The 26,262-nt window shown below is 49.5% G+C and overlaps 1 protein-coding gene and 1 non-coding gene across 5 annotated transcripts in view; one reads left to right on the top strand and one right to left on the bottom strand.

Moving 5' to 3' along the window:
• The window catches only part of LOC135921945 (septin-7-like), a 117,834-nt gene that overhangs the window by 76,837 nt on the left and 14,735 nt on the right, over positions 1-26,262 (bottom strand). For 2 of the 4 annotated variants that reach the window (XM_065456371.2, XM_070530544.1), the window contains one exon: positions 748-1,012. In XM_065456371.2, the coding sequence (XP_065312443.1) occupies positions 748-1,012 (265 nt within the window). Of the gene's footprint in view, positions 1-747; positions 1,013-14,133; positions 14,534-26,262 lie in introns of those variants that run through there. The other 2 variants (XM_065456369.2, XM_065456370.2) reach the window with 2 other exon arrangements.
• On the top strand, positions 4,548-4,620 carry TRNAS-CGA (transfer RNA serine (anticodon CGA)). The gene has a single exon. It is a non-coding gene; the product is annotated as a tRNA-Ser (tRNA).

Below are 26,262 nucleotides of genomic sequence, written 5' to 3'. Positions count from 1 at the left end.
GTCCCTAAGAGGGAATACAAATGCATAAACCACACAAGACCAGCTGAAGTCGTAACATGCCTAGCCTACTAGGGAATGAGCGTGAGGAAACGCTACCACTCCTCTTGGGACTATTTGCTCCGCTGCCAACTAACAGCGCCATGTGCGCAACAGACGCAGGGCGAGACGTACGAAACTCGAGGGACGACGGCAGCTGTAAACAGGCGCCGACCCCGACCCGTCAGCCCTCGAGCAGAAAATCAGATGTATAAGAAAAAGAAAAAAAGCGTAGCGGGCAGTCCCTCCCCACTCGCGTCCAGCACGGCGGGCCCGGGCGATGTGCAGAAAAGGCAACGAGAGTACAACGGCCACCGTTATTTCCGAGCGATGCCGTTGAACAAGAGAACGCGGACAACAACGGCGCCATGTCGTCTCAAGATGCCGGGAGAGGAGAGGCGCGAGAACATCTGCGCATTCATGGAAGGGCACGTGTGGACAACGGCAGCGAGTGTTAGCACTATTTACCAGGGAGACTGAAACGAAGCTCGCTAATAAAACAGAGGCCAAACAGCGCGAATGCACACGGAAAATGCGCGCGTGCCTGTGAGCGCGCAGCGATTGTGCACGTGTAAAATAACCGGCACAGCTGCACATTTTGGGTGTCGGGGCGATAATATTTAGAGCAGATAGACGCAAGTCAAAGAGTGCTACTGGTCGCCCCATGAACAGGTGACGCACTCTGTCGACAGGGCGTTGACGCGCACTCACCGACCACCATGAGGGTGAACTCGAAGCCCTTCTTGACCGCCTTGCGGTAGACCTGGTTGGGAAGGTTGGCGAAGCCCACGTAGCCCTCCGCAAGCTCGCGGTTCCCGGTGGCCGACGTGTACGACGGCGGCGCCGACCCGCCGCCGCCTCCGGACGAAGTCAGGCTGCCGGCAGAGTCCTTGCTCAGGCCCAGCAGGCCGCCGGCGCTGGGCGCCGCCGGGGGCACAGGGCCGTCGCGGAAGAACAGCTCCCGCTTGGTAGACAGCTGCGCCGGGTGGGAAACGGGAAGAAGAAAGGCATTCAAGCAGCGGCTGACAGACGCGCATGACGACGCTATACTCGAAGGTCTGGCAGAACTAGCACGGATTTCCCGAAGGGCCCGCGAGCATGCAATCTGCAGACTCTAACCGACGGAGGCACGGCAGTTGCTCTGCTGCCGCGCCGAACAGCACGACTGCTCACTTCGGGTGGCTGTGGTGTTCTCGGCTGCGGCAAGGCATCACCGTAATCCTTACGGCATGCAAGCAGAAAAACGAAAGTTGACTCACTATCTACGTGCGCGGCAAAGTAGCTGCCTTGCACAAACTTATGCCAAAACGTAACTGCCAAGTTAAAACGAATAGCGGCAGTGCTGGAGTCTGCGTTACAGCCGACTGTCCTACCGACTTCCCCAACCACAGAGCACGCAGAAGGATCTAGAACTTTCCCAGATGGAGATTTGAGCGAATCGCTTAAACAGCTTGAGTATACAGTGCTGAAAGACAATGCCGCAGGAATGAGACGAATGACACGCGAATCGTTTGATTGCTTTCACCACTATACCTTAACGTGTCATATGCAATATATTCAATTGCTACCTTTAAACCCTCCCTTTCTTTAGCCCCAGAGGGCCATTTATTTGGTTTTCCACGACAAAAAGAACAAATTCAAAAGATTATAAGTAGTTGCAAGAATCGGAAAAGAAAAGCCCGCCGTGAAGGATCCGCTCACGCATCATGCAGAATACTTTATAGCAGGTATAATACAATATCACAAGGGACAACAAAACACGAGCCGGTGCATGGAAAACTGGCGAAAGCTGACAAGTAACGCATGCAAAAAATTGTGCAGAAGTCATCGACGATGACTGTCAATGCAAGCGAATAGCCCCAGCGAGCGAACGTTTTCCTTGCCGAGTCCGACAACCGACCGACTCCGAAAACGGGCGAAAGAAGCAAAAATAAAAGCTATAGTAGAGTCTAACTAAAGCGCTGTGATCACATTGCTGCTCGCGATCGCTTTGGACGTCTTGTTGTCAACAGCCAAGGCACGGCGATTAAGCGCGGAAGCGCAGCTGATTTCCAATTGCATCCACTTTGAATGCAATGAAAGCGGGTTTGCATCCCCTTTGAAGCGGGTGGCGACAACTAGACTTCCAGCCCGCGGAGGAGGCAAGAACTAGGAGAGAGCATCAGGTAAGTGGTAAAAAAATGAAGCCAGAAAATGCCCGCTAAGCACGTGATCATGGGCGCAGTAATCTTTCACCGCCTCGCTCCACATCTCTTCCAAAAAAGACAACAGGCGCGGTAGCAACGTGGGCAGTTAAACTCTAGGGTTCTACGTACAATTTCGTTATGATTGCAGGGGACTTCGGATTTATTTTGACTTCCTGGGGTACTTTATTGTGCTCCTAAATCTAACTACACGGGCGGTTTTGATGCACAGATATTAACAGCTATTTCTATCTGCCCATTTCTTCCATGTCCCAAAACACTCATCTTGTTCTGCAGTTCTGCGACTTCAAAAGAGACCCAATCCATATCACCTTGCAGTGCCTCATTTGTCGTTTTACCGTGGGTCTGCGATACCAATCGGCCTACCACCCTTTGGTTAACATGCAACCCCGACAAGATCACAAACTTTAAGCACAGAATGGCGTTTGTAAATGTTAACGCCTGGCACCAGTACTCCTTCCCAAATTCCTCGTAGCACTTCATATTTATTATAGCCGGCTCCGTGTGTTCATTACAGCCACGTTCCATTCCTCCTGACACTTTGGCTTTTTCTTTTCTTTTTTTTTTGTGAGTTTGTTATTTCTTCGTTCATGTACACTCATAAATTTCTATTGTTTGACTATAGGTATGGAACTTGCTGTTGAATTGATACTACGTCTTTACATGTTTCTTCATTAAAGACCACCATTCCCAATTTATATGTGCTAAAATTAAGGCTGATATGTAGCCTCATTGCCACATCTGTTTGCAATAAAGGTGGACGAATGACAACTTTTTCGAATACGAAACGAAAAAAATGTAACTATCAAACAGTGAAACGCAGCCGCATGTCTCTACAACAGCAATTTCGATTTAATTAGGTACCACACCTCGAATAGTGTAAAAAATACAGCTAACTATCAGGGACGAAAGATCAGTTTTAAACACAAGATCACTAACTGTCATTACAAAACCTGCACTAACAGCCTCTAAACCACTGTTGAGCCTGGTTGCAAACAATCTCTCCAAGAAAGAATGGCTGCTGTATGACTAGCTTTCCGAAAAGCACTAAATAAATGGTTGCCGAAAAAATGTTGTGGAGGAGGAGGGGGAAAAAAAGCTGCTGCGAAACTTGTGTTAAAAGGTCCATTGCGAGGAAAACATCACACATAGTTGCGTATGCAACCTTCAGGCCCAAAAGGACTTGGTCAAGAGGGCCAGGCTGGCGGCTTCGACCAATGGGGTCCCGGACTAGGGACTCCACCTAGTATGTAGGGCTCCTGCGCGAGTTCACACCTCTCTTTCTAAATAAATGCTTTCCACACTACCCCCGCCGTGGTTGCTTAGTGGCTATGATGTTGGGCTGCTAAGCACGAGGTCGCGGAATCGAATCCCGGCCACGGCGGCCGCATTTCGATGGGGGGCGAAGTGCGAAAGCACCTGCGCACTTAGATGTAGGTGCGCGTTAAAGAACCCCAAGTGGTCCAAATTATTCCGGAGTCCCCCACTACGGCGTGCCTCGTAATCAGATTGTGGTTTTGGCAAGTAAAAACAGCAAATGACAGACTAAAGCGAGAATCACAGGTTATGTAGGCCGCACAGTTTATGTAGGTCGTCAATTTTTTATAAAAATTTGGCAAAAATCGCAAATTGTCAGAAAACGAAACTATCAAGTTTACAACTCTGTAACTCAGCAAGAAAAAATGATATCGCAATTCTGTGAATTGTACCTGATAGCAGATCTAAAGCGGACAAAATTGATATGTTACACATGAACCTCAAAAAATGGGGAAATGTGTAATTACAACTTTTGCAGAACCTTCGTAAACAACGTAACAAATTCACGTAAGATGTAAACTGACATAACAAATTTGTCCGCTTTGAATGGTCTAATGGATGCCGTTTACAGAATCGCGATATCTTTTCTTGATGCAGAGCTATTAGTTTGTAAACTTCGTGCTTCTATTTTTTTCAAACGTCTGAATTTTTGAAAATCCTTTTAACAAAATTCAAGCCCTAAATCAAAATTCCACTTCCAACAGTCACTAGAATTTAACTTTTTCTCTCAAATGCAACAAATTTCATTGAAATCAGTCCAGGGGTTATCTCAGAAAAACGTTTGCGTTTTTACACGTATTTGAATAGGCCGCGTCGGAGTTGGGCCCGAGCTAAAGCTTCCTCTTAAGCGAAATTTTTTTGCATTGAGTCTATGGAAACCAAAGGTTCCCATGTTTGTTATATGCGAGAATTCGGCTTAAGCGAGTTCATCTTAACGAAAGTTCACCACACACACAAATGCCCAAGAAAGTGCACGGATGGGAAAACGACGCCGCGGTAGCTCAATTGGTAGAGCATCGCACGCGAAATGCGAAGGTTGTGGGTTCGGTTCCCACCTGCGGCAAGTTGTTTTTTCATTCACTTTAATTTCCATTACTTTATCGTTTCTTTATTTCATTTATTAAGCACAAGTAATTTCCCCTATGTTGTCCTTGGTGTCAGTGTTTGTTGGCTTCTAATGATATATATATATATATACACGGATACTTTTCACTTTTGGAAAATACCGAATAGTTCCTTGTCGAGTACAAATACGATTGGTTAGTCTGTTGTGTTCCATTTGTATTCGAAACTTCGAATATTCGTCCACCCCTTGCAAGCCCATATCCCCTACATGGTACCCTAGTGGTACTAAAGTCAACTGCATTCATTAGCCCAGGGACCCTCTGTTGCTGTTTTCCTGTTTGTCCTTTCTTCTTTCCCCTGTTACCTTACCGTAAAGTGGGAACAAGAACGGGGTAGAGCGAATCCTTGCTTGTCATCGGTGAACTAGTTCTCTGCATGTTCAGCCTTCCCAGGAGGCGATCTGGGCCGCGATTTTGTATCGATGATTTCCACTCGATTCTATGCTACTCTTGTCCACTGTCCACGGCCGGCTTATCCAATTAATGGCGCGGACCGAACGTCCATTTGGTCACTGACGAAGCGCGAAATGGAGTAGTATCGGAAAAGGCATCGCTACAAAATCGCGGCCTTGTTCTCGGTTGTCCCTACACAGGGTGTCCCAGCTATCATGCACCAGTTAAGTCTCCTAAAAAGGTACTACATGCAGATGAAATAAATTGTATGTCGTTAGCAGCCGCCTGAAGCAGCTGTGGGATATTCTTTAAGAAAGAAAAAGGAAAAACACCGGCCGCAACTCTTGTCTACGCTGGCGTAAGCTCTCTCGATATCTAGATCCGTCATCCATAACGGCTTTGATGAATTGAAATCGCTATGCACTCAGTATACAATATTTTCAAAGCGTCGGCCTGGCCTAAGCCCATTCTGCAAGTCACCCTATGTCCCATTTTTCTCTACACACTTTAGCAGGTTGATTTTGATGACTTAAGACTAACTAGTCTGTATGAATCCGTCTGATTTTCTTTGGCTTTGTAACTGGACACAACCAACTTTCACGCTGCTCAATTATAATTTTAATTGCTTTATTCACTTGCTCAAAGACGCAAGTTAGCTGTGTCTTCCTCTTTGGACCCAGCTGTTTGATTAGCAACTAATCCCAATACAGCAAGCTGTATTGGGATTTCTTCGGGTACTACACTGCCATATATTTTGAGAAAATTTCTTTCCCCCTTTCCAGTATAAACATTGAGCGTTTTTTTTTTAAAGCTTTCCGGCTCATCGGTTGCTGGATAAGTCCGAGCTTGGACTACCATTCATTTTTTTTTCGGAATAATATGTAACTAACAACCCCTTTGATGAGGGTCCGCACAATTTTGGTAGTTCTAGAGCCCTAACATGATTCCAGAATCTTTTCGACCCGTCTGTTATCTCTCGAGCGAATGTTATGCGCCCAACGTTCAGCTGTTTTTTTTTGTTTTTTTTTGCACTAATTTACTCCCTACCGGTTGCTTTTCTCGGCACTGGTTTCATCTGAAGAGCACTTCTTATTCGCGTAATCCCAACTTTTTGTCTTCTCTGCGATTTCTAGACGGCTGTTTACGCTTTTCTACAGCTTGTTTAATTTCTGTAATCCCAGTTTTTTTTTTTTTCTTCTCTGTGATCCCTGGACGCCTGTTTGCGCTCTTCCATAGCTACTTCCTTGTTCCACAGCCTTCATGGTTCAAGCGCTTTCTGATAACATTAAAAGACGAACAGGAAGGAGCGACCGGAGGGAGGAGCGTGGGCGCTTCTGCAAGAGGAACATGCGGCGCCGCGAACCCGCAAACGCGAGCAATCGCAAGGACTGCGAACAAAAGAGGAAATCGAAAATGAGGAAACCACAGAACTCGGCACAACGAGGAAACGACCACGGGTCGATCCGTCTTCGAGAGTACCCCTCCCTCTCCCCCCCCCCCTCTCTCTCTCTTCTCGAGAGCCACACACCGATGACAGGACGCGGTGGGTATCCTCCGCGACTGCTCGAACCATGGCTGGAGAATCTCCACGCGTGCATCGTGGGACGTAGAATGATGCTCGGAACTGTGCACCTAACTGATCTGTCTATAGATGGGACCGATAAACTAAGCGAGAAAGCCGCTAAATTTTGCGAGTCTTTAGTGACCATTTTGCCTTCTTGAATTCGCAGCGACTTCTTGCTGGCCAGATTTAGCATTTCCGGCAGCATTGTGAGAGTAACTGCAACTCGGATCATCGAAAATGCCAACTGTAGACGCAGCTGAAATGAAGTGGTCTTACGGACATGTTAAGTGAAATAAATTGACTTAATGTTTTATTGTTAAGTGAGTCGCGTCAATCACATAGAATTAAGCACTATACAAATAGCGAGTGAATTGACCTGGTAATATTTCTCGACGGACTGCGGCTATGTTCATTGCCTCGGCCCTATTTTATTCGGAAGATGGTATATGCGCCTTCATTTGTCGCCACTTCTAAGGTCATACTGAAGAACTAATTAGTGAACCATCTGGGTGCCTCAAAGCTGCTTTTTTTTTTTTAGGCAAAGCAAAATATTGAAATCATTTACACTGTTTTAGCAAATCGGGGTTTATTTTGCCTTGTTGCATTCGACCGTTTAGTCATCGCAACAGGAGGTAATTTAAAGGTATCGTTTAGTAAAGCAATGAACGGGGCTGGTTGGTGGATGTTCCCGATTATATTGCGCTTAGTGTTACACTGACAACCTTAAGGGACAAGACGCGGACGTACACCCGTGAGCAAAAGTATACGGACCAGGGATCGCGCGATAAAACAAATTTTCTCCTTTGTCTGTGAATGCAACTTGAAAGTAAAGATTGCAACCGAAACTTGGCATAGCCAATTTTCCAGTGCACCCTTAAGTTTCCGTTTATGCGTGTTAATTACGAAGAAATTCCGTTTTATCGGTGACCCTGTGGTCCGTATACTTTTGCTCACGAGTGTACGTGGCGCAAGTACGTCCGCGTCTTGTTCCTTACGTTCGTCAGTGTAACACTAAGCGTAATATAATCATAAAGGTACCGTAATAACGAAGACGTCTAGGATCTCTAGGATCGCTAAAAATTAAAACACATAAAGACAAAATTACGAGCAAGTCATCTTCACCATCACTTAGCGTACGCCAACGAATTGTACTGGCCACCAGCGAGCTATATAAGATTACGGATGCCTTGTTGGTACGGCTGCGCCGAACACTGCATAGTTGGAGATAGTTTGTTGCTCGCGTAGACGTGCTTCTGGGTCCATTCGATTAGCGTGCACATTCGCTGTTCGTTTCACCATTGCAACACGGCGTAATCTGCCCGTCTGCGCCTCGCGCAGGCTTCGTGCTGAACGCGTTAACAGCATCTTGTGGGAGAGGCAGTGCAGGGCTCGCACAGGGAGAGGAGCACGGCGAATACACGTGAACACACGCTAAATTGCCTCGAGCGGCCAGTCGCGCGGCAATTCTGAGTGTCTTCGCGGGCTTCTTCCACGCTCGGAAAAACACTATGTGGCACGTATTGAGCAACAGAAAGCTGCTGCGGGAGTTTTTCATGTTGCTCTACTATTTTCCAAATGACACTTTTCGTCGAATTATAGTATTTGAGAAGTTGATTAAATGATTAAGACTAATTAGGTAATTAGGCGGAATGCGAAATATAGTCTTGAGTATCTCCAAGCGACGACAAACAACGTTACTTTGATTTGTCCAGCTAAGTGGCATTTCCATATCTTTAAGGTTTGGCTAAAGTTACGAGGGACACCCTGTATATAGCTGTCTAATGGCAGCCAAAATTCGAAACGCATTATAAGGAGAAAAGCACAGGTTTTAACATTGTAATAGTAGCGCAAAAAAAAAACAACGAAACAATGCATGACGGACGACACAGGCACTTTGCATGTGTTGGTGGGCTAGTTGGTTAAGCATGATTACAAAGACGGCGCCGAATAAAACAACACACGAAGAAGGGGGACACGAGACAGCACGTAGGCGCAGTAACAACTGAGTGTTTTATTTCTTGACATAGTAATATATAGCTGCTGTCAAGGATCAAAACAACAAGAATAAACAGGGCAGTCATCTGTATCGCACAAGGAAGCCAAAATACAGAATAACTTTTAAGTGTCACTCTCAAGATACGCCAGTTCCTTTGTCGAAAGCGAAACTGAGGCTTTACTGATACAATCAACACCACGCTTTTTTTTATCTCAAACGCTTCCAATATCTCCCTTGTCAGTTGATGGTCAGCTCTGTACAGAACACTGGTTCTATCGAAATCTGGGTGGTGGTGGGAGCTGGTGTTCGTGTTATATTTTCCGCTCCGAAACGTCTTGGTTTGATGTGTGCCAAAGTGAACGCAGGAAATCGGGAAAACAAACAGGTGTGCGCAAAAAAAAACATGGGCAGAAACATGTCGGATGTGTACAGAAAGTAGTTTACTCGGTTCCCTTGTCGTGCGGTTCATCATATGTAGGCCAAACGGGCAGATGTCTGAATGGCAGATTACATGGGCATAGATATAAGATGGAAAACCAGCTCTCCGGTCATATAAGTGCGCATTGTAAGGCTCGCAAGTGCATCCCAGATTTCGATAGAACCAGCGTTCTGTACAGAGCTGACCATCAACTGACAAGGGAGATATTGGAAGCGTTTGAGATCAAAAAGCGTGGTGTTGATTGTATCAGTGAAGCCTCAGTTTCGCTTTCGACAAAGGAACTGGCGTATCTTGAGAGTGACACTTAAAAGTTATTCTGTATCTTGGCTTCCTTGTGCGATGCAGATGACTGCCCTGTTTATTCTTGTTGTTTTGATCCTTGACAGCAGCTATATATTACTATGTCAAGAAATAAAACACTCAGTTGTCAGTGCGCCTACGTGCTGGCTCGTGTCCCCCTTCATGTGTTGTTTTATTCGGCGCCGTCTTTGTAAACAGGCACTTTGTCGTCCCCCTTACTTTGAGCCGTCAGTTGCGCTGTTATTGCAATGTTGAAGTTGAACCAAATAGCACACCTTCGTAAACTTCGGCAGGCGTTTTCACCGTCTGGTCCCTCAACCTGACTTGAGGCAGAACAGTTGATACACACCCTGTCAGCCTCGCAGCAAATTACTGACCATGTAGCAGCTCGCCCAGCAAATATTTTGTATTCAAACATGCTTACACGCACTGAAGCGCAACAAAGCCACAGGGAAACAACCGGCCGAATTGGTTTCCTTCCGGCGCTTCTTCAGCGATCCTAATGGCCTACGTTATCACCAGAATCGACCGGCCGTGAGCGGCAGACGATGAAAAATGAGTGGAATAGAAGCGAAAGGAATCACTTCGCTACATTATACGGGTCCAACACAAACCACTGCAATGCTTACTCGACACAAATCTCGCTCCCGCCCTCATTTGATGCATATTATCGTACTTACTGGAATCCAACCACATCTTTATTTTGACGCTCACGAGTAAAGCGCAGAGAGGATAAACGTTCCTAAGACTTGCGAGATCCGGGCCTCCTGCAATGCAGGGGAGGATGCTAATACACGAGGAAGATAAAACGGTGCCTAGCTTTATTACTGCGATAGCAACTGCATGGACATTCCAGGCGCATTTTTGCCGTCGGAGTCGCCGTCGCCGTGAGGTTCCGTTTAAAGCCCAAGGTCGATAAAATCGTCGCCGCGCGCCGCTCAATCTCGTGTGTGCGAGCGAGGTAGGCCAACACCACCTAGATAGCACAAGACACCCTTCTTTCCGCCGGCTACACCCGGGGGGGGGGGGGGGGGTACAGAAGACCTATGGGCCCCGGGTGCCAGACGACCTAGCTACGCCACTGACTCCGATCCATGATGTCATGCTACCTGGCCCGACTGCCATAGAATCAAATGGGGACGCTGCCGACTAGGCAAGTGATTTTGACGTCACCGCTTTCAGCACGCCAGCCTTGTCAATGGAAATTTGGGGCCAGGTAGCGTGACGTCATGGATCGGAGTAAACAGGCCTTGTGTTATCTAGGTGGTGTTGGGTAGGCGGGCCCGGAAGCGCGCCCTCTCCTGTCGCGCGCGAGGCACGGGCGTGAGGCGACGGAGGGGGTGCGCTCTACTCCGGCGGCCGCTGCTGATGGTGCGGTCGTGCGGACGCCGTATCTTGAAAGCGATCTAGCGACGTGGCCAAAGAGCGCGCCTGCGGGTACCTTATCTTCAAAGCGATCTGCGATGTTTGCAGAGTGCGCGTAGTGCCGGCAGCTTCGTATGCGCTGTGCTTTCGACGTTTCGTTCGCGTTGAAGCGAGATGCACGAAGGTCAATTCGATCGCTGCTGCTGCCGCGATTCCTCACTCCATCATTTTGATAGCGAGTTTCCGCGCTCATCGAGCGAGATGTGTTGATGTTTACCTGCGCGAGCGTGACACCGTGTTAATTTGGGTTAGACACGTTGGCAGGCTAGTTGGTTTGAATCCATGATAGAATGTGTAAGCGCGACTGAACAAGGACGTAGAAACACACACATAGACAGCGCTGTCTTTGTTTCTACGTCCTCGTTCAGTTGCGCTTACACATATTGTTAATTCAGTTAGTAAGCGAGTGTTTACAAGTTTATGCGGCCAATAAATCTACCATCCTAACTTCGTAAAGCTATTTACTAATTTGCTATCGCAATCAGAGCTTCGCTTTTGGGGCGAAACAGTGACTATCTTTTTGTTATTAATCTTAACACTGCGGAAAAAAAATAGAACGGAAGGAAGAAAGGAAAGAGTGCTTAAAGGCACAGTAAACGAAAATATTAACTCCAGCTGTCTCGATAAATTCTTCCTCTAAAGTCTATCATCGTTTTCTGCGTACCAATATGCAAGCGTTCCGTAGAAAGTTGCCGCCGAAGGCCCCTCTTGGCTGCTCAATTTGAACCGCCCCCGCCGAAACGGACGAGTTGACGTAATCTCCACGCGACATTCCCTACTACGTCCTTCGCGAATCAGCCAGTGCTGACGTCACAGAAAAGCTACCATAGTCTACAACAGGTAGTGTCACTCGCGATTTTCCAGTCTGCAATGGACTCCACAGGGTCTGTGCCTAAGTTCATCTGTTTATGGGCATATATTGCATCGGCTAGGACGCTGCACAGCAGTTCGCCAGTTTCAAAGGGTAGAGCTACACATGATCATAGTTTTCTCGCTCACAAAAGCTCTGTCCTCGCTACGAATGACGATTTCATCATTACAGAAGCCTAATCTTTCAATCTAGCTCGATTTAATGTTCTCCTTTAGTGTCCCTTTAAAAGTGGAAGATTAGTTTAAAAAGAAAGAAAGAGACTATATATAAGCGCAGACAACAGCAGTACAGGCCACGTGGATGCGGCCGGTTGAGCGGGTTGGTATAATTGCATGGTGACAGCGAGAAGGACATGGACTAGAGAAGAAACAGCGCCTGTTGGGTCTATTTAATCTTGAAATTAGCGTCCTTCGCGCTTTCTTTATCCGCCACCATACAGGCCACGCAACAATTTGTGACAGCGACAAGCGACGCGATGGAGATGGCTGTCGCGTTCGCTCGTCGCCTACAAGTTGCACCCCATGCGAGCGATGACTTCCAGCTACGTCTCCCCAGTGTTGCCGGTATGAGGGCAGCAATATAGGCGCCGAAACTAGCGTGACGCGTGCTTTATTAACTTAAGTTGATGTATATTACTGTAAAAGCAGCATAAAATATTTCTGAAAGTCTTGCAGTAGGTTCTTATCCTTGCACGTATAAAAATTCAATCGTTTGCTCGTTCCGTGCGACAATCGGAAGTGCTGGAGTTATGTACATCCAGTTCCGGCTTTGCGCTATTGGCTAGTCGCTCATAGTACTTCCGGGCGATGAGCGACGAATTCTAGATTTGAAGAACCGAGCGATCGCGCGACAAGACCAAGCGATCTGTTCACGCGACGGCCCGATCCGTCGCTCGTCGCTGTCGCGCACAAAATCGCGCTCATGGGGTTTAGCCTTAAGTGACGTACTACGAGTTTGCGCACGTGCGCGCTTCTCGGTATACAAACGGAACGAGCAAACTACCAGATTTTTATATGTAAACAAAATAAACCTATTGCAAGGCCTTCAGAAGACATTATGTTGCTCTGTACAGCCAAACAAATTACCTTAAACAATTGTAGCAAGTGCCACGCCAGGTTTGGCGCTAACTCGATCCCCTAATACCGGCAACACTGGAGAGCTGTCGCGCGAAGCGGTCGCTCGCTTGGAGTTTGACTTCTGGACGACGAGCGAACGCGACAGCCATCTCCATCGCGTCGCTTGTCGCGCAAGAAATCGCTTGCATGGGGTTTATACATTACATCGAGCGCGACAGCACAGGAAGCTTTTTCGTTCGTGGAGTGATGTGCGATAGCGCGCATGATTTGGACAAGGCAGCTCACGAAGGGCACAGGGGAAATGACGATCGGCGGCTGATGTTCGCACCTGCACGACTTGGACGCGCACAAACAAAAACCAGTGTCCGAAGAACGTTGCACTTCAGTGGCATCCTGCGAAATTTCAGCGAAACGTTTCTTATCGAGACAAGAGGCTCACCGCGGCAACTTGAGCAGCAGCCGGCGGGCCCACGGTTCAAAGACCCGTATCGCGAAGGAAAAAAAAAAAGGTAAAATAGAAAATACACAACGCGACATTCGACCTCGGCTGAAGGAGATGCAAGGCAGCCCCAACAGACAAGAGGAGCTCGGGGGGAACGAGCGCAGGGGCACGGCGCTTCCCACGCAGTTTCAGCACGGAGAAACATGAATGGGGCGACACGAAGCCGACGTGCAGCCGTTTGCTTAACATGGAGCATTTAGTTATAACGCTACTTTTTTACAAGAACACTCTCATTAAATTTATGGTTAGCTCGGCAAAGCTGTACGTGGTTCACGCGATTAAAGCTAAAAGGGTAGAGGCTTGGGCGAGTTGGTAATTCACGGCAAAACGAACACAGCGCAGAAGACGGGGACACAGAAACACACACACCCGCGACGTGGACCTCATTGGAAGCCAGCGTCGCGTGTGCCTTTCTGTAGCCCGCGCTGTGTTCGTTTTTGCCACGTGCATAAAACCCTTAAAATCGACTAACGAACGACTAACATTCACCGGCTTTAAAGCAGGCCGATCAGAAAAGTTCAGCCTGCCGAAATTAGTATATATGCCGAGCGGTCCAACCTTTGCTGAACAAATCGCTCTTTAAATTGCCGCCGCGAACGATGCTTATGCAAGCACGCACGGCACCAGTGTGCGCATGCTAATGTTGAATTGACAGCCGGTAGAGACGCATATACTCCAGAATCGCGTTTCTCAGACTAGAGATTGGGAGGCGGTGCATGCACAATAATGTGCGCCACGGCGGAGAGCGACGCGTACGTACTGCCGTTTCCTTGTCCGCACTGGAAGGCACCCGCTCACCAAGCGAGCGACGTGACGTGCCGCCGTTTGGACAGAATGATGCCCCGCGGGAAGGCGCGCACACACACACACACTCATACACACTCACGGAGCTGGTCAAGGTCAGGGCCGCAAAGGATGGCAGCTGGGACGACGGAGGCAGCGGCGGCGGCTGCTTGTCGGGCAGCGGCGGTGGTGACGAGGAGCGCGACGACGACGGACTCTCGTAGACGCGCGGTCGACCGGAGAAGCGCTCGAGGCCCGCGTAGCGGTAGCCCAACCGCGCGTTGGGCACGTCGGCTGCGCCCGAGGACGCCGACCGGCGAGGAAGCGCCGGCATCGGTGCCACCACGAGAGACTCGGGCGAGGTGTATCAGAGGAATCGGCAGGCCCAGACGCGGGCGCGCTCAACGTACACTACGATGGGCGATGGACGGGAACGAAGGACGGTCCGACACTACCCGGCGGTGCTTCAGGGGGAAATGATTTGTCAGAGTGCACGGAGAGAGAGGACGCCGCCGCCTGCAGCAGCAGCGCCGAGTGCAGTGCGGCTGGCAGAGCTGGCGAGAGCCGCGCTAAGCCAAACACAGAGAAAAGAAGCGAAGGAGGGGCCGAGAAAAACTGAAACCATGCGGGGAAATGGGCGAGGAGAGACAACGGCGGGAAGGGGGGGAGGGGGAGCAGAAAGAGAGCAGCATCCATGCCACCCGGCCCCCACCACACGCCACCCGGCCGAAAATACGACCCCGGCCATGCGGCGAGCACGAAGAGCGCGCCCCCGCCCCTCCGCCCCCCCCCCCCCCTCCACCATCAGGACCAGACTTCCGACAGTGCTCGACAGCGAAAGCTTCCACACACAGCAAGCGGCCCAGACGTCTAGGAGCGTTTCGCCGCTTCCCGGCCTCAGAGTGCGGGGGCTAGGTCACACCTCGGAGGCACGGTTCTGAGACAGCCGACACCGGGTGAGTTCGTTCGCCTTCGACGTCGGCACAAGAGTCGCCCACGCGTTGGTATCCCACCAGCGCAACACCTTCCAAGCAAAATTCGCCCGCACAGTACGCGCAGGAGGCCAGGGTCAATGGTGGCAATAAATAGGGCGGACACGAGCTTCGCCTCAAAAATGGTCGAGTACGAAGACCCCGCGCGCAAGGAGCGGAGGATACAGGACAAACATCACGCACTGCAACGAAAATTACAGCAAGAGGCACGTGCCACGGAGCACGCACATCGGACCCGCTCCCATCTGGGCGCAGCCGCTAGTCGGGCGAGCGCCTCCCCCTCTGCCCTGGCAGACGCGAAAAGACAAAGCGCACACACCTACGGCCGCCCAGCGTGCAGAAGCCGCCGCCGCCCCGGCGAGAAAAGTCTTCCCAGAACCTCCTCGCACCGACAACGAACGCTCTCTTCCATCGTAGACGTCGTCATCATCATGCAGATGGGGCAGGCAACGGCGCCTGCGCAGGTCGCAGCCGAACGACGCCCCGCAAAAGGACGGGGTATAGTGTTCGTAAAGACAAACAAGGACTACGGGGGAGAAGGTGAAGTGACACTCGGTGCCTGCCGTTAGACTACGGAAACGAGCAAAAAGAAAGCTCACCGGCACCAAGCCATTATGCGCCATTGTGCAAACGAGCTTTGGAAACTGCAGACGGGAGCCGAATTTCGCCGAAAGCCGATAGGCCTACGTTTAGTCGCACTCGGAACGCGTGGTGGCATGGGTATCGCATGACAAAGTGACAGGTATTGCGTTCGACTGTGACGACGACGGCATGGCGAGGGAGGGGTGCGAAGTTACTGATGATGGCGGAACGACCACCACGGCATAACAACGACGTATGGCAGGAAATTAATGGCTGTATAACGACGACGACGGCACCGATGGCGTGAAAAGGAGTGCATGACTACGACTGTATAGCAACGCCGGCACGACGGGAATCGGACGACGATGGGACGATCCCGACGACAGTCGGAGTGCGAAGCTGGAATGACGTAGACGTAACGAGCACGACGGCATCGCGGCAGTAAATAGATACCTATAGTGGCCCAAGCTAACAGACAACTTTGGCCACTGGGTCGGCGTAAGAGGCATGACAACGACGGCACGATCACGACGGCATCACGAGCACATACCCGGCGAGCCACGCCGACGGACAACTTGGGCCAGTGGCTTGGCGCAAGAAGATTAGATGGATAGATGTTTGAAGCAGGCAAAGAATGCTAATGTCATGAAAAAAAAATAATGCCTCGGTTGATGTCTTATTTGTTCCGCCTGGTAATGACTTCGCGCGAGGAATATTCTGCAAACGCCATCAAAGCATTTTTCTTTTTTTAAGCACGAGCTAAATTCTCGCGAGGTAACTGCACGATGAGTCTCGGCGTCCGCCGCACAACAGCATTCTGTTCGCGTCGCTTACGACAGCCCTTTGGAATGCCATCGCGGCGACGCGCTTGGCCAAGCGCACCAGCGTGTCGAAATGGGGCCCCGGCTCTATTTGCGCGCCGGGGCGTGCTATACCCGGCGTCTCGATGTGGCTGGCAGTGCACCTATAGAGGTGAGGGGACCTGCCGAAGTCGTTCCGCCGCAGAATGCTATTTTAGATCGTTTTGGCACAATGCTATATGAGCTTACCGCCCTAACCTGGTGCCAGCTGTTACACAGCGTCGCACGGGGGCAGATGGCACATCGCAGGGGCGATAAGCTAAAATCGTCTAATCTAACCTGATGCCGACTTCCCAGGAAAAGCGAAAAGCATTGAAGGGATTTCTTCCAGGCTAATTATGTAAGAGAAGTGGTTGTTGCGGCCGATCACTCTACGCCTCCTGTCATGTCTTGGTTGTCTTGATCTGTCATGAAACCGGACCAGGGCAGTCTAAAGAACCACTTAACGTGACGTCAAGCGGTGCCACTGTGATACGCATGAACCGGGAACAGGAGCGCTAATCATGGCAACCCAGCATGAGACAAAACGTTCAACTACCAATTTTTAAACGTATTCGTGCCACACAACTCGTCATGGCAAGAAAAATACGAAACTACTGAAGAATTTACGCAACCAGATATCAGACAACCGCTCCCTGCAATTTAAAAACTTGTTCCTAGGATTTTTTCCGACCCGTTAAGGTCGTGACATCAGCAAGAACAAGGCGGCCAGCGATATCAACCGTTTGAGAACAATTCCGGAGCGCGCTTGGCAATCTTTAATACGAATATAAGGAGATAAACAGTATACTCGTCCCGTTGACCAAAGTGCCCTGGCGAATGCATGACAAAAAATCTCGTCGAGATACTGGATCGAAAAAAAACAAAAAACAGTGCGAGGTTGCCCTTCAACGCGCGACCGCTCCACGTCATGTCAGGGCCCTTCACAGTACCACGTGGCGAGGCCGTGACGATTGTGTGTGGGGGAGGGGTTGAAACGCGAAATGCACTTGAGCGTGTAATAATAAAAATGATCGCCTACTTCGATCGCCTACTATGATCGCCTACTACTAAATGATCGCCACTGAAGTAGGTGTAAGCATGAAAATGATGCTAGGCACACCGCCACCGCAATTATTTATGCAACTATTTATTTATCCGCGATGGGCACAGGACAGCGAGTTTATGGAAAAAGCAGTGGCCAACGCAGCTGCGCGCGAACCGCAGTGTTTGGGAGGCTATCGAGAGCGTATCGCGGCAGATTTCAAGCTGAATACTTTCAAAATGACGTCAAGATGAAGCTTTTCCTCGCTGGCCACTCGCGGCTGACCTTTTTGACACGTTTTTCACGCTGTATCGTGCGCGTCGACATGGGCCGGGTGAAGTTCAACCAAGCTGGACTCTCGAACCAAGCTTAGTATCGTTCCGTTTCATTTTCCATTATTATCGCCCTTCGTCATTGCAGGGATGGGAACGGCCAAGGGAGTTTGGGAGCAGCAAATTTGGCACATTGGAGCAGGTTTGGAGCAGGAATTTTTAGTTTTGGAGTAGAAGATACGAGTTTTGGAGCAGGCTGTGTAAAGCTCAGCATGAGTGAAATACAGACAAATCAAGAAAAGCTATTCTCTAGTTGACTTCGCAGAACACTGTCAGGCTACGGTGAATCAGTTCTGCGGAAGCCCGCAAGGTGAAGGAAAGTTCACTAAAGGAAAAAAAAAAATTTATACACCCGACAAAGGAAACCCATATGCGTTCCTCAGAAACCCCAATTAAGTTAAATACCGGACGTGCCAACGAAATTCAGAAAAAAGATACAAAGGAACTTACGCGAACAGCACCCATTGTACGTTGATAGGCTTTTGTTAATACTAGTAAATAGGTTCTTTTTCATTGTGTACGAGCAATTAATATTTATTTAGCTAAGAATATTTAAATCACTTATTAATAATAATATTTGGGGTTTTACGTGCCAAAACCACTTTCTGATTATGAGGCACGCCGTAGTGGAGGACTCCGGAAATTTTGACCACCTGGGGTTCTTTAACGTGCACCTAAATCTAAGTACACGGGTGTTTTCGCATTTCGCCCCCATCGAAATGCGGCCGCCGTGGCCGGGATTCGATCCCGCGACCTCGTGCTCAGCAGCCCAACACCATAGCCACTGAGCAACCACGGCGGGTAAATCACTTATTGGATAAGGATATTGGATAATGCAAATCCTAAGCTGCTTTAAATGCAGTTATCGCACATGTTTCATCATTCTCCACACCTTTTTCATTGATATCTCGTCGATTAGGTGAGTATTATAAAGTTCACTAATTAGACCTATTCGTGCACAATGAACAAGGATACTGTGACCACCATGAACAATACCCATCAACAAGTGAACGCCGTTCGCGTGATGACCTCAGTTATTTCTTCAATTCTTGGTGACATCCACTTGGCATAGCAGAATAAATGCGTAGTTACTTTGTTGGTCCATTGTAAGGTTCGTTACAGCGCAGCACAAGACACTGTAGGGGTTGGGGTACGGACTTCGGGATGAAAACCCAAAACTTGGGAGATTTATTCTACATTATTTACAAGAGGTGAGCGTCAAGTAACAGTCGTACAGACATTACGGGCCAGCAGCAACTCGGACGCTGCGGCACGTGGCAAGAAGTTCGAGAGAGGTGAATCAGGGAATCAGGGAAAGCTCTGGTCTCTCTGGAACGCTTCTTATAAACCCTTCGAGCACTGTAAGTCACGTCATGTTTGACCAATGGGAGAGTCCGCTCCGATGACGCCACTTTCAGCCAATGGTAGGCGCCCGTGTCGCGGTGTCACACCTGGCGGCTCTCTGCGGTCTTGCCTCGCAGACTGGCAATGCACTTCTAACGAGGAGAAGGGGAGGGCTGCTCATGCTCCATTGTCCGAGGCCCACCTGCTAATCCCGGCGGCGCACGAACTTGTTGGCACGTGAACTTGTTGCCTTAAACTTGTTTGCTCGGCCGCTCCTCTGGAATGTGCTTTCCTGCTTCGGCATTCCTCAATTAGCTGTGCTGCGATTCGAAGTGGTTTGGGGAACTCGAAGTAATCGCAGGAAACAGCTCCATATCTAACAGCTCGTCCTCGCCCCGGTTGTTCTGAATGGCCGGTGAACTCAATTCGCTGGCCATGAGGAACGCTGAAAGAAGCTGCAGGGTACTGGGGTCGAGCCTCGTTTGACAACCCTCGGGATCCTGGGCCCTGGAGAACATACGTCAAACAAACCAAACAACACAGCGCTGCACCACGCGTAAGCGCAGGCTCTTCACCCCTGACTCGCCAGGCTATTACTGAGTCAAAATGAACTCTTATCTTTTATTTCCCCCAATTTTGACCAAACAGTTCCAACCACCCTTCCAAACAGCTATCCATTTCTCCTCGATCGCCGACAAGACCAGAGTACTATTGTTGTTGCAAAACAAAGGGACGTTGACGATGCAAACAACAAATGAAAACAGCCGAACATAACTTAAGTGGCCTAACTACACGAACAGCATGTTTCCAATCTATCGCAGTGGCGTACTTATCGCACGTATTGGTGCCACTGAACAATCTGGTCAACCTCACAAGTACGTAATCACAAGCGCACTAGCCTTGTGGTCACTAAAAAAACGCGTACTTGCGTTGTAGGCAAACTTTTCATTTACGTTTACTCACGTTTCTTCCCTGAAAGTCCAACAGGACACGTGACGTAAACGAACAATTAAACTTGCGGGACTTACACACTCCACAGAACCCTTAAACTAATGCGTCTTTTAATAACTCGTTCCACGCGTACTTATAATAGAAGTCAGAATACGGCTGCCCTCAACACACACTAGCAACCCAGTCATAAAGTCTGCTTCCTTCCGTCCACACAGGACACGCGCTAATGGAACTAAGAACGCTTCTCCGTGCAAATCATGCACTCACTGAAAATCTACGCGCTTAACCTTACAAAATTCAAACACGCTTAAAAAGAAAGAAGGTTAAATAACACGCGCTTTACCATAGGCCTTTCGACGATAACCTTGACCTTCAGGTTACTCACATACACACACGCAAAAAAAGCCTATCTACTTATTAATGAGCATCTCGCGAGACTACATGTTTACATAAACCTCATCTTTCAAATCACGGAGCTTCTCAAACGAAAACACAAACAAAGCTCAAACCTTACACATTGAAAGAAATCCTAGTCTCAAATCGCGAAAAACTTTCCGATGCTCAAAATAAAAAAACAAGACACTCCATTTCTACGGAAGGGCTCTTCGCCTCCCTTTCCAAACGCTTATGTCTGACTCATACTCTGAGCCGTCCTCGCGGTGGTCGCGGCTTGAAAGCTACTCTGGCTGCCGAGAGACAACAGAAGGGCTGACTAACTATCAGCTCCCCCAAGACGTTACGGTCTCCTGCCAATTTGCGTCCTCGCGCCCCGCTTTCAACACAAACTCGATTGACCGCGTCGCTACTCCCCACCTGGTCTCGTCCTGCCACCTTGCGTTTCTTCGAACTGCACGCTGAGCTATGAAAAGAACTACGGAACGACGAGGAGTTTAACAGCCTCGTGCCCTTTGTCCGCGTCCGTGCAGAACATTCTTCGCGGTCCCCTTTTGACCGGTGGCTCGAACGTTTTCGATGCGTCAACATCGTCAGTGACGACCGCACCTTCTTCCTCGCGCCCTGCCCTTTCGGGTTTCTCGCCAACTTTGGCGGCGCTACAAAAGTTGCCGTCTTTCGGTCTTTACCGCGCTTCTTTTTATGGCGCTTTCTCTTTGCACTCGCCTTCATGTCGCCTTCTCGTGCCTCGTGCTGGCCGGTACACATTTCGTCGGCCCGGATCGGTCTCTTACCCGCACAGTCTGAGTGATTTACATTTAAATCAACACTCTCTCTGCCTCGACTGGCGGACAGCTCAACCGACTCTGGCACAAGGCAGCAGGCTTTACTCGAGTTAGACAACTCGCACTCTTGCGAACTGCCCTCTGCTACATTGCCCAGCGCACGCTGTGCATCGGCACACAGCCCGTCGGTATCGATCGCTGTCTCACGCGCACAGTCCGAATGATTAACAACGGAATCATCCCTATCTAGGCTATCTAGACTGGCGGAGAGCCGCACTGATCCCTGAACAATGCAGTTGTTCTCTCGTGAACTACGGAGCTCGCCGTCCCGAGAACTACTCTCAACTGCATCGTCCAGTTCGCACTTCACTTCTGCACGCACATCTGGCTCTACATGGCTGCTCGTGTCTATCGGGTCAGCAGTACCTTTCCTTCGCTAGCAACCTCGCTAACATTACCAGCGACGCACACGCTCGGTAACTGTGCCAATTTGTTCGCAGCTGGCCTAGCTGTCTCCACAGTCATCTGTTGGCACAGCACCTCGTCGCTCTCACTACGGCCTTTAACGGCCTCTGTTGCCACTAAGGCATCGTTAGCAGCTAGCCTTTTCCCTTTTCCTATGAATCTGGAGCCAATCTCCCAGGCACTACTCTTTTCCTCGGCTTTTGGCGAAAATCTAGACACTTCCTCATTCTTTCGCTCTGTACTACTTACAGAATTCTCAGACAGCCGTTGTCTCTGTGCCAATAACTGATCACAATGCTGTATCTCTTTGATCAGTGCTGCCTTCTCTCTCTCATACTTTTCCTCACGCTCAAGCTCGCGTTGATTCTCACGTCCGTGACGCTCACACCTAAGAGTAAGTTCTTGAAGCTCATGCTTCCATTCATTCTCGCGTTCTTCACGCTGACGCTCACTCCTAAGTTCACGACGCTCTCGCACACGTACACGACGCGCACGCTCCCGTGGCTCCTGTATTACCTCCCAAGCAACCTCAATGCTTTTCTCATCATTGCCACTATCTTGAATCGCCTTTATGATAGCTGGCGTTTTCATCCGTTCGTCCACCTCAACTCCCAAATCGTCGCACACCAACAACAAGTCTAACCTCGTCAACCTTCTAAGATCCATGGCAGCTGCCCCGACAGGTGGTTAAAACTGTTTTCCTTAATTAATTTGTGCAAACACACAATGCAACAAACTCCCGATTCCCAGAACTATCAAAATGAACACACAACATTTGAGTCTGGCGAATCATAAGGAAAAAAACCACGCGCTCACTTACGGTTGCAGCACCCTGCCATCCGGTCCATTCGTCCGCTGTTCCCGGTTCCTCCGGACTCCCTGGGTCGAAGGCTCGCTCCTTCTTCGCTACTCTCAGTTTCTTCGGACCTCTTTCGACGAAGGCTCTCTCTTCTTCGCTCTTCCTGGTTCCTTAGGATCTCTCTCGACGAAGGTTTATCTGTAGCGCTGCCACCAGCTGATGCATTCGGAGGCGATCCTACCGCTGCCAACCAGATGTAGGGGTTGAGGGACGGGACTTCGGGATGAAAACCCAAACTTGGGAGGATTTATTCTACATTATTTACAAGAGGTGAGAGACAAGTAACAGTTGTACGTCATTACGGGCCGGCAGCAACTCGGACGCTGCGGCCCGCGGCAAGAAGTTCGAGAGAGGTGAATCAGGGAATCAGGGAAAGCTCTGGTCTCTCTGGAACGCTTCTTATAAACCCTTCGAGCACTGTAAGTCACGTCATGTTTGACCAATGGGAGAGTCCGCTCCGATGACGCCACTTTCAGCCAATGGTAGGCGCCCGTGTCGCGGTGTCACACCTGGCGGCTCTCTGCGGTCTTGCCTCGCAGACTGGCAATGCACTTCTAACGAGGAGAAGGGGAGGGCTGCTCATGCTCCATTGTCCGAGGCCCACCTGCTAATCCCGGCGGCGCACGAACTTGTTGGCATGTGAACTTGTTGCCTTAAACTTGTTTGCTCGGCCGCTCCTCTGGAATGTGCTTTCCTGCTTCGGCATTCCTCAATTAGCTGTGCTGCGATTCGAAGTGGTTTGGGGAACTCGAAGTAATCGCAGGAAACAGCTCCATATCTAACAACACGGACAAAGGGAAGGTATCGAACGACGACACGGCGCTGTGTCCTTTTGTCAGCTGTGTTTCTTTTGCCCGTGTCTTGTGTTGCGCTGTAACGAACCTTACAATGAATCCTAACCAACTGGCTCAACTTGCCGCCTTGATAATTAGTTGGTCATTGCATGTTTGCCAGTATTCCATAAATCTTGGCATGAGAAAAAAACAAAAACAAAAAAACAACAACAACTGACATTTATTAAGAAAAAAACTGAAGAAAAAGTGTGCAGTGGCCTTCCGATCAGGGTCACCCACCAATCTTTCGCATAAGCTCCATTACTAGGGCTGCCCCATTGAGTCAATGTAAAACTGCGACCAATATTTTGAATGCCAAACAATGGTTTCTTAAAAATGTCGGGCTTGATCTGCACAAGTCGCGTCGTGAACATGATTGCTGCGAACGCAATTTCTGTTGATCGCACATTATCCGACCCTTTAAAACAGCCCCGCGGCTGCTACTGTAGACTAAAACCGAAACTTAATCGTCGGTTTGCGTTTTGCGGCCGCAAAAGTCTGATTTGTAGGGTGTGGTTGTGCAGAATATAGAGTACCCGAAGTGCAAATTTGGGTTACGATTACGGTTGCTATGAGATATTTCTTGTCAAGAAGTTTCACGAAAGCAAGCAGCTCGTTTGTCAGCGTGCCACTCTACCATCCCGGTAACCAAGCGCGAGCACGTGGGAAATATAGTTTAACGTTACACGCATGTTGTTCTGCCATTAATCATCATCATCACCATTTTCTCTTAAGGACCCCAGTCGGGGTATTACATAAGGGGGGGGGGGGTTACAGAAGATAAGAATAGAAACAAAGATATGGTTAAAATTTCCTACAAAATTCAGCCTGCGGATTCGTATGAGAACAGAAAATAAAACAAAGAAAAAGGCCAAGAGGCACACTGAACACAACGCAAAAGCAAATCAGCAGAACAGTCACAATGTGAAACGGCAATCTTCGGCAATCGACGAAGATTTACGATTAGGGCGTACAAGCGAGCCTTAATTGTATGACGACAGATCATACGACTAATGTATTCGGCTGAGAGCGCGGCTTTATTTCCGACTGCCCTATAAGATGAGCGCCAGTTCAAATTATCTTTAGCTGGTCCGCATAATACGCAAACGCGCAAGGCTTATATAAAACATGCGTAATGCATTGTATAGCACAAAGGATTTTCATTTTCCTGAGGCCAAGTTTCAACGCGCCGCCAGGCACACCCACACTGCGAAGACACCGACACTCAAACGGATTGTTTTAGCTTGGCTTTTTCGGCTATATGCTAGCTAACACACGGCTGTCTGGTTGTCACTGAACAAGAACATCTCGCTAAATTTGGCGACTTCATTCGAAGTTGGTGTTTTGGCGCAAGATGGCGCAGCACTTCCATCCCAGCCATTGGTTCGGACATGCCTCGCTCGCTGGGATCGGCCACTAGGCGCGCCGCGTGCGAAGAAAAGAAAGGAAAACGAAATGGAACGTTGCCAAACACGGGCCCAGCGCGCGAAATAATGTACCACATGAGTGTAGATTTCACAGAGACAACTTAATCGGGTGTTTCTGAACATGCCTTTAACTCTTCCATATACAGCTTACGCTCTGAAAGCAACATTTAAAATTTACGTAACTGAACTTTACCATAGAATTAGTGCAATTTGGGCGTCACTGTCATTGTTTATGTTGTTGTTTATGACGTAGTCAAAAGAAGGGTCAAAGTGCCTGAGAACCGCCGGGCACAGCATGGTGTTTGTAAAGAGCCTAAGGAGAATTCGTTCGCCAGCTTTACCCAGTCCCTTCATAGGAACCGGGTAACGGCGATGTTCGGCACGATAGTGCTCAGTAATGTCTTTAAAAGAAAGAAGAGGGCTGTGATCTGGGTCAAGGTCCTCCCAAGTGATGCCTGGTGCCCGGTGAGTCCGCGGGCTGCCTCATGGGCGGCTTCGTTACCTGGCATGCCTTGGTGGCCGGGGACCCATATTATTGAGCGATGAGTTGGATCGCAGTCGCCAATACAGCGGCGAAGAATTTTGTCAGCGAGAGGAGTGATCCATCCCAATTGAAAGTTACGACAGGCTCCACGGGAATCTGTGAGGATGAATTTAGAGTCGGGATGGGAGGCTGCGAGGGCGATCGCCACCTCCTCCGCATGCGTTGAGCTGGGTGCTTTGAACGAGAGGCCGTCCACTTGTCTTTCCTCGCGTGTGATTGCAGCCGTGTACCATCCTCCCCTGGAGTGGTTGGGGCCTGCAATATCGACGTAGAAGACGTGTTTCTTAGAGCCATAGTGGCTGTGCAGGGCATCCGCCCGCGCCTGGCGCCGGTCATTATGGTCCTCCTTGTTCATCTTAGTTGGAAGGGGTCGAACGTAGAGGGCGCGTCTCCACAGTTCGTGCACTCGAACCCTTTCCATCGTATGGTGGTCGTGTTTAATATGTAACCGGTCTAAGAGGCGGCGACCGCTCGCGCCTCCGGGCGAGTGTTCGTCGCTTGCTGTCCCGCCCATCAACTGCCCCGTGTAGCTACTGACGCAGCAAAAAGCCGTCGAAGCTCACAAGTGTTCGCAGCGTCTACGTGGAAAACCAAGCGAACCCATTTGGAAATCGTCGGCTCTACCGACGCCGCCGGTGCGTCGAAGTTCCAACCGACGCCGAGGTCAAATGGCCGGGGCTCCGAAGCAGGCTGTGCTGCTCGCTGTTTGAAACTCGGTGCATATCGGAAGCGTATAAACACTTGATTCACGCCGAGTTAATTGCCTCTGCCTTCACTAAAGAAGTTGCGCGACGTCGGAGAAACCGAAACCGGTGCAGACCTCGCCCGGACTACACTGCGT

This window comes from Dermacentor albipictus, chromosome 1 (genome assembly GCF_038994185.2).
Source record: "Dermacentor albipictus isolate Rhodes 1998 colony chromosome 1, USDA_Dalb.pri_finalv2, whole genome shotgun sequence".
NCBI classification, from domain to species: Eukaryota; Metazoa; Arthropoda; class Arachnida; order Ixodida; family Ixodidae; genus Dermacentor; species Dermacentor albipictus.
This window is presented reverse-complemented; position numbering and strand designations above follow the sequence as displayed.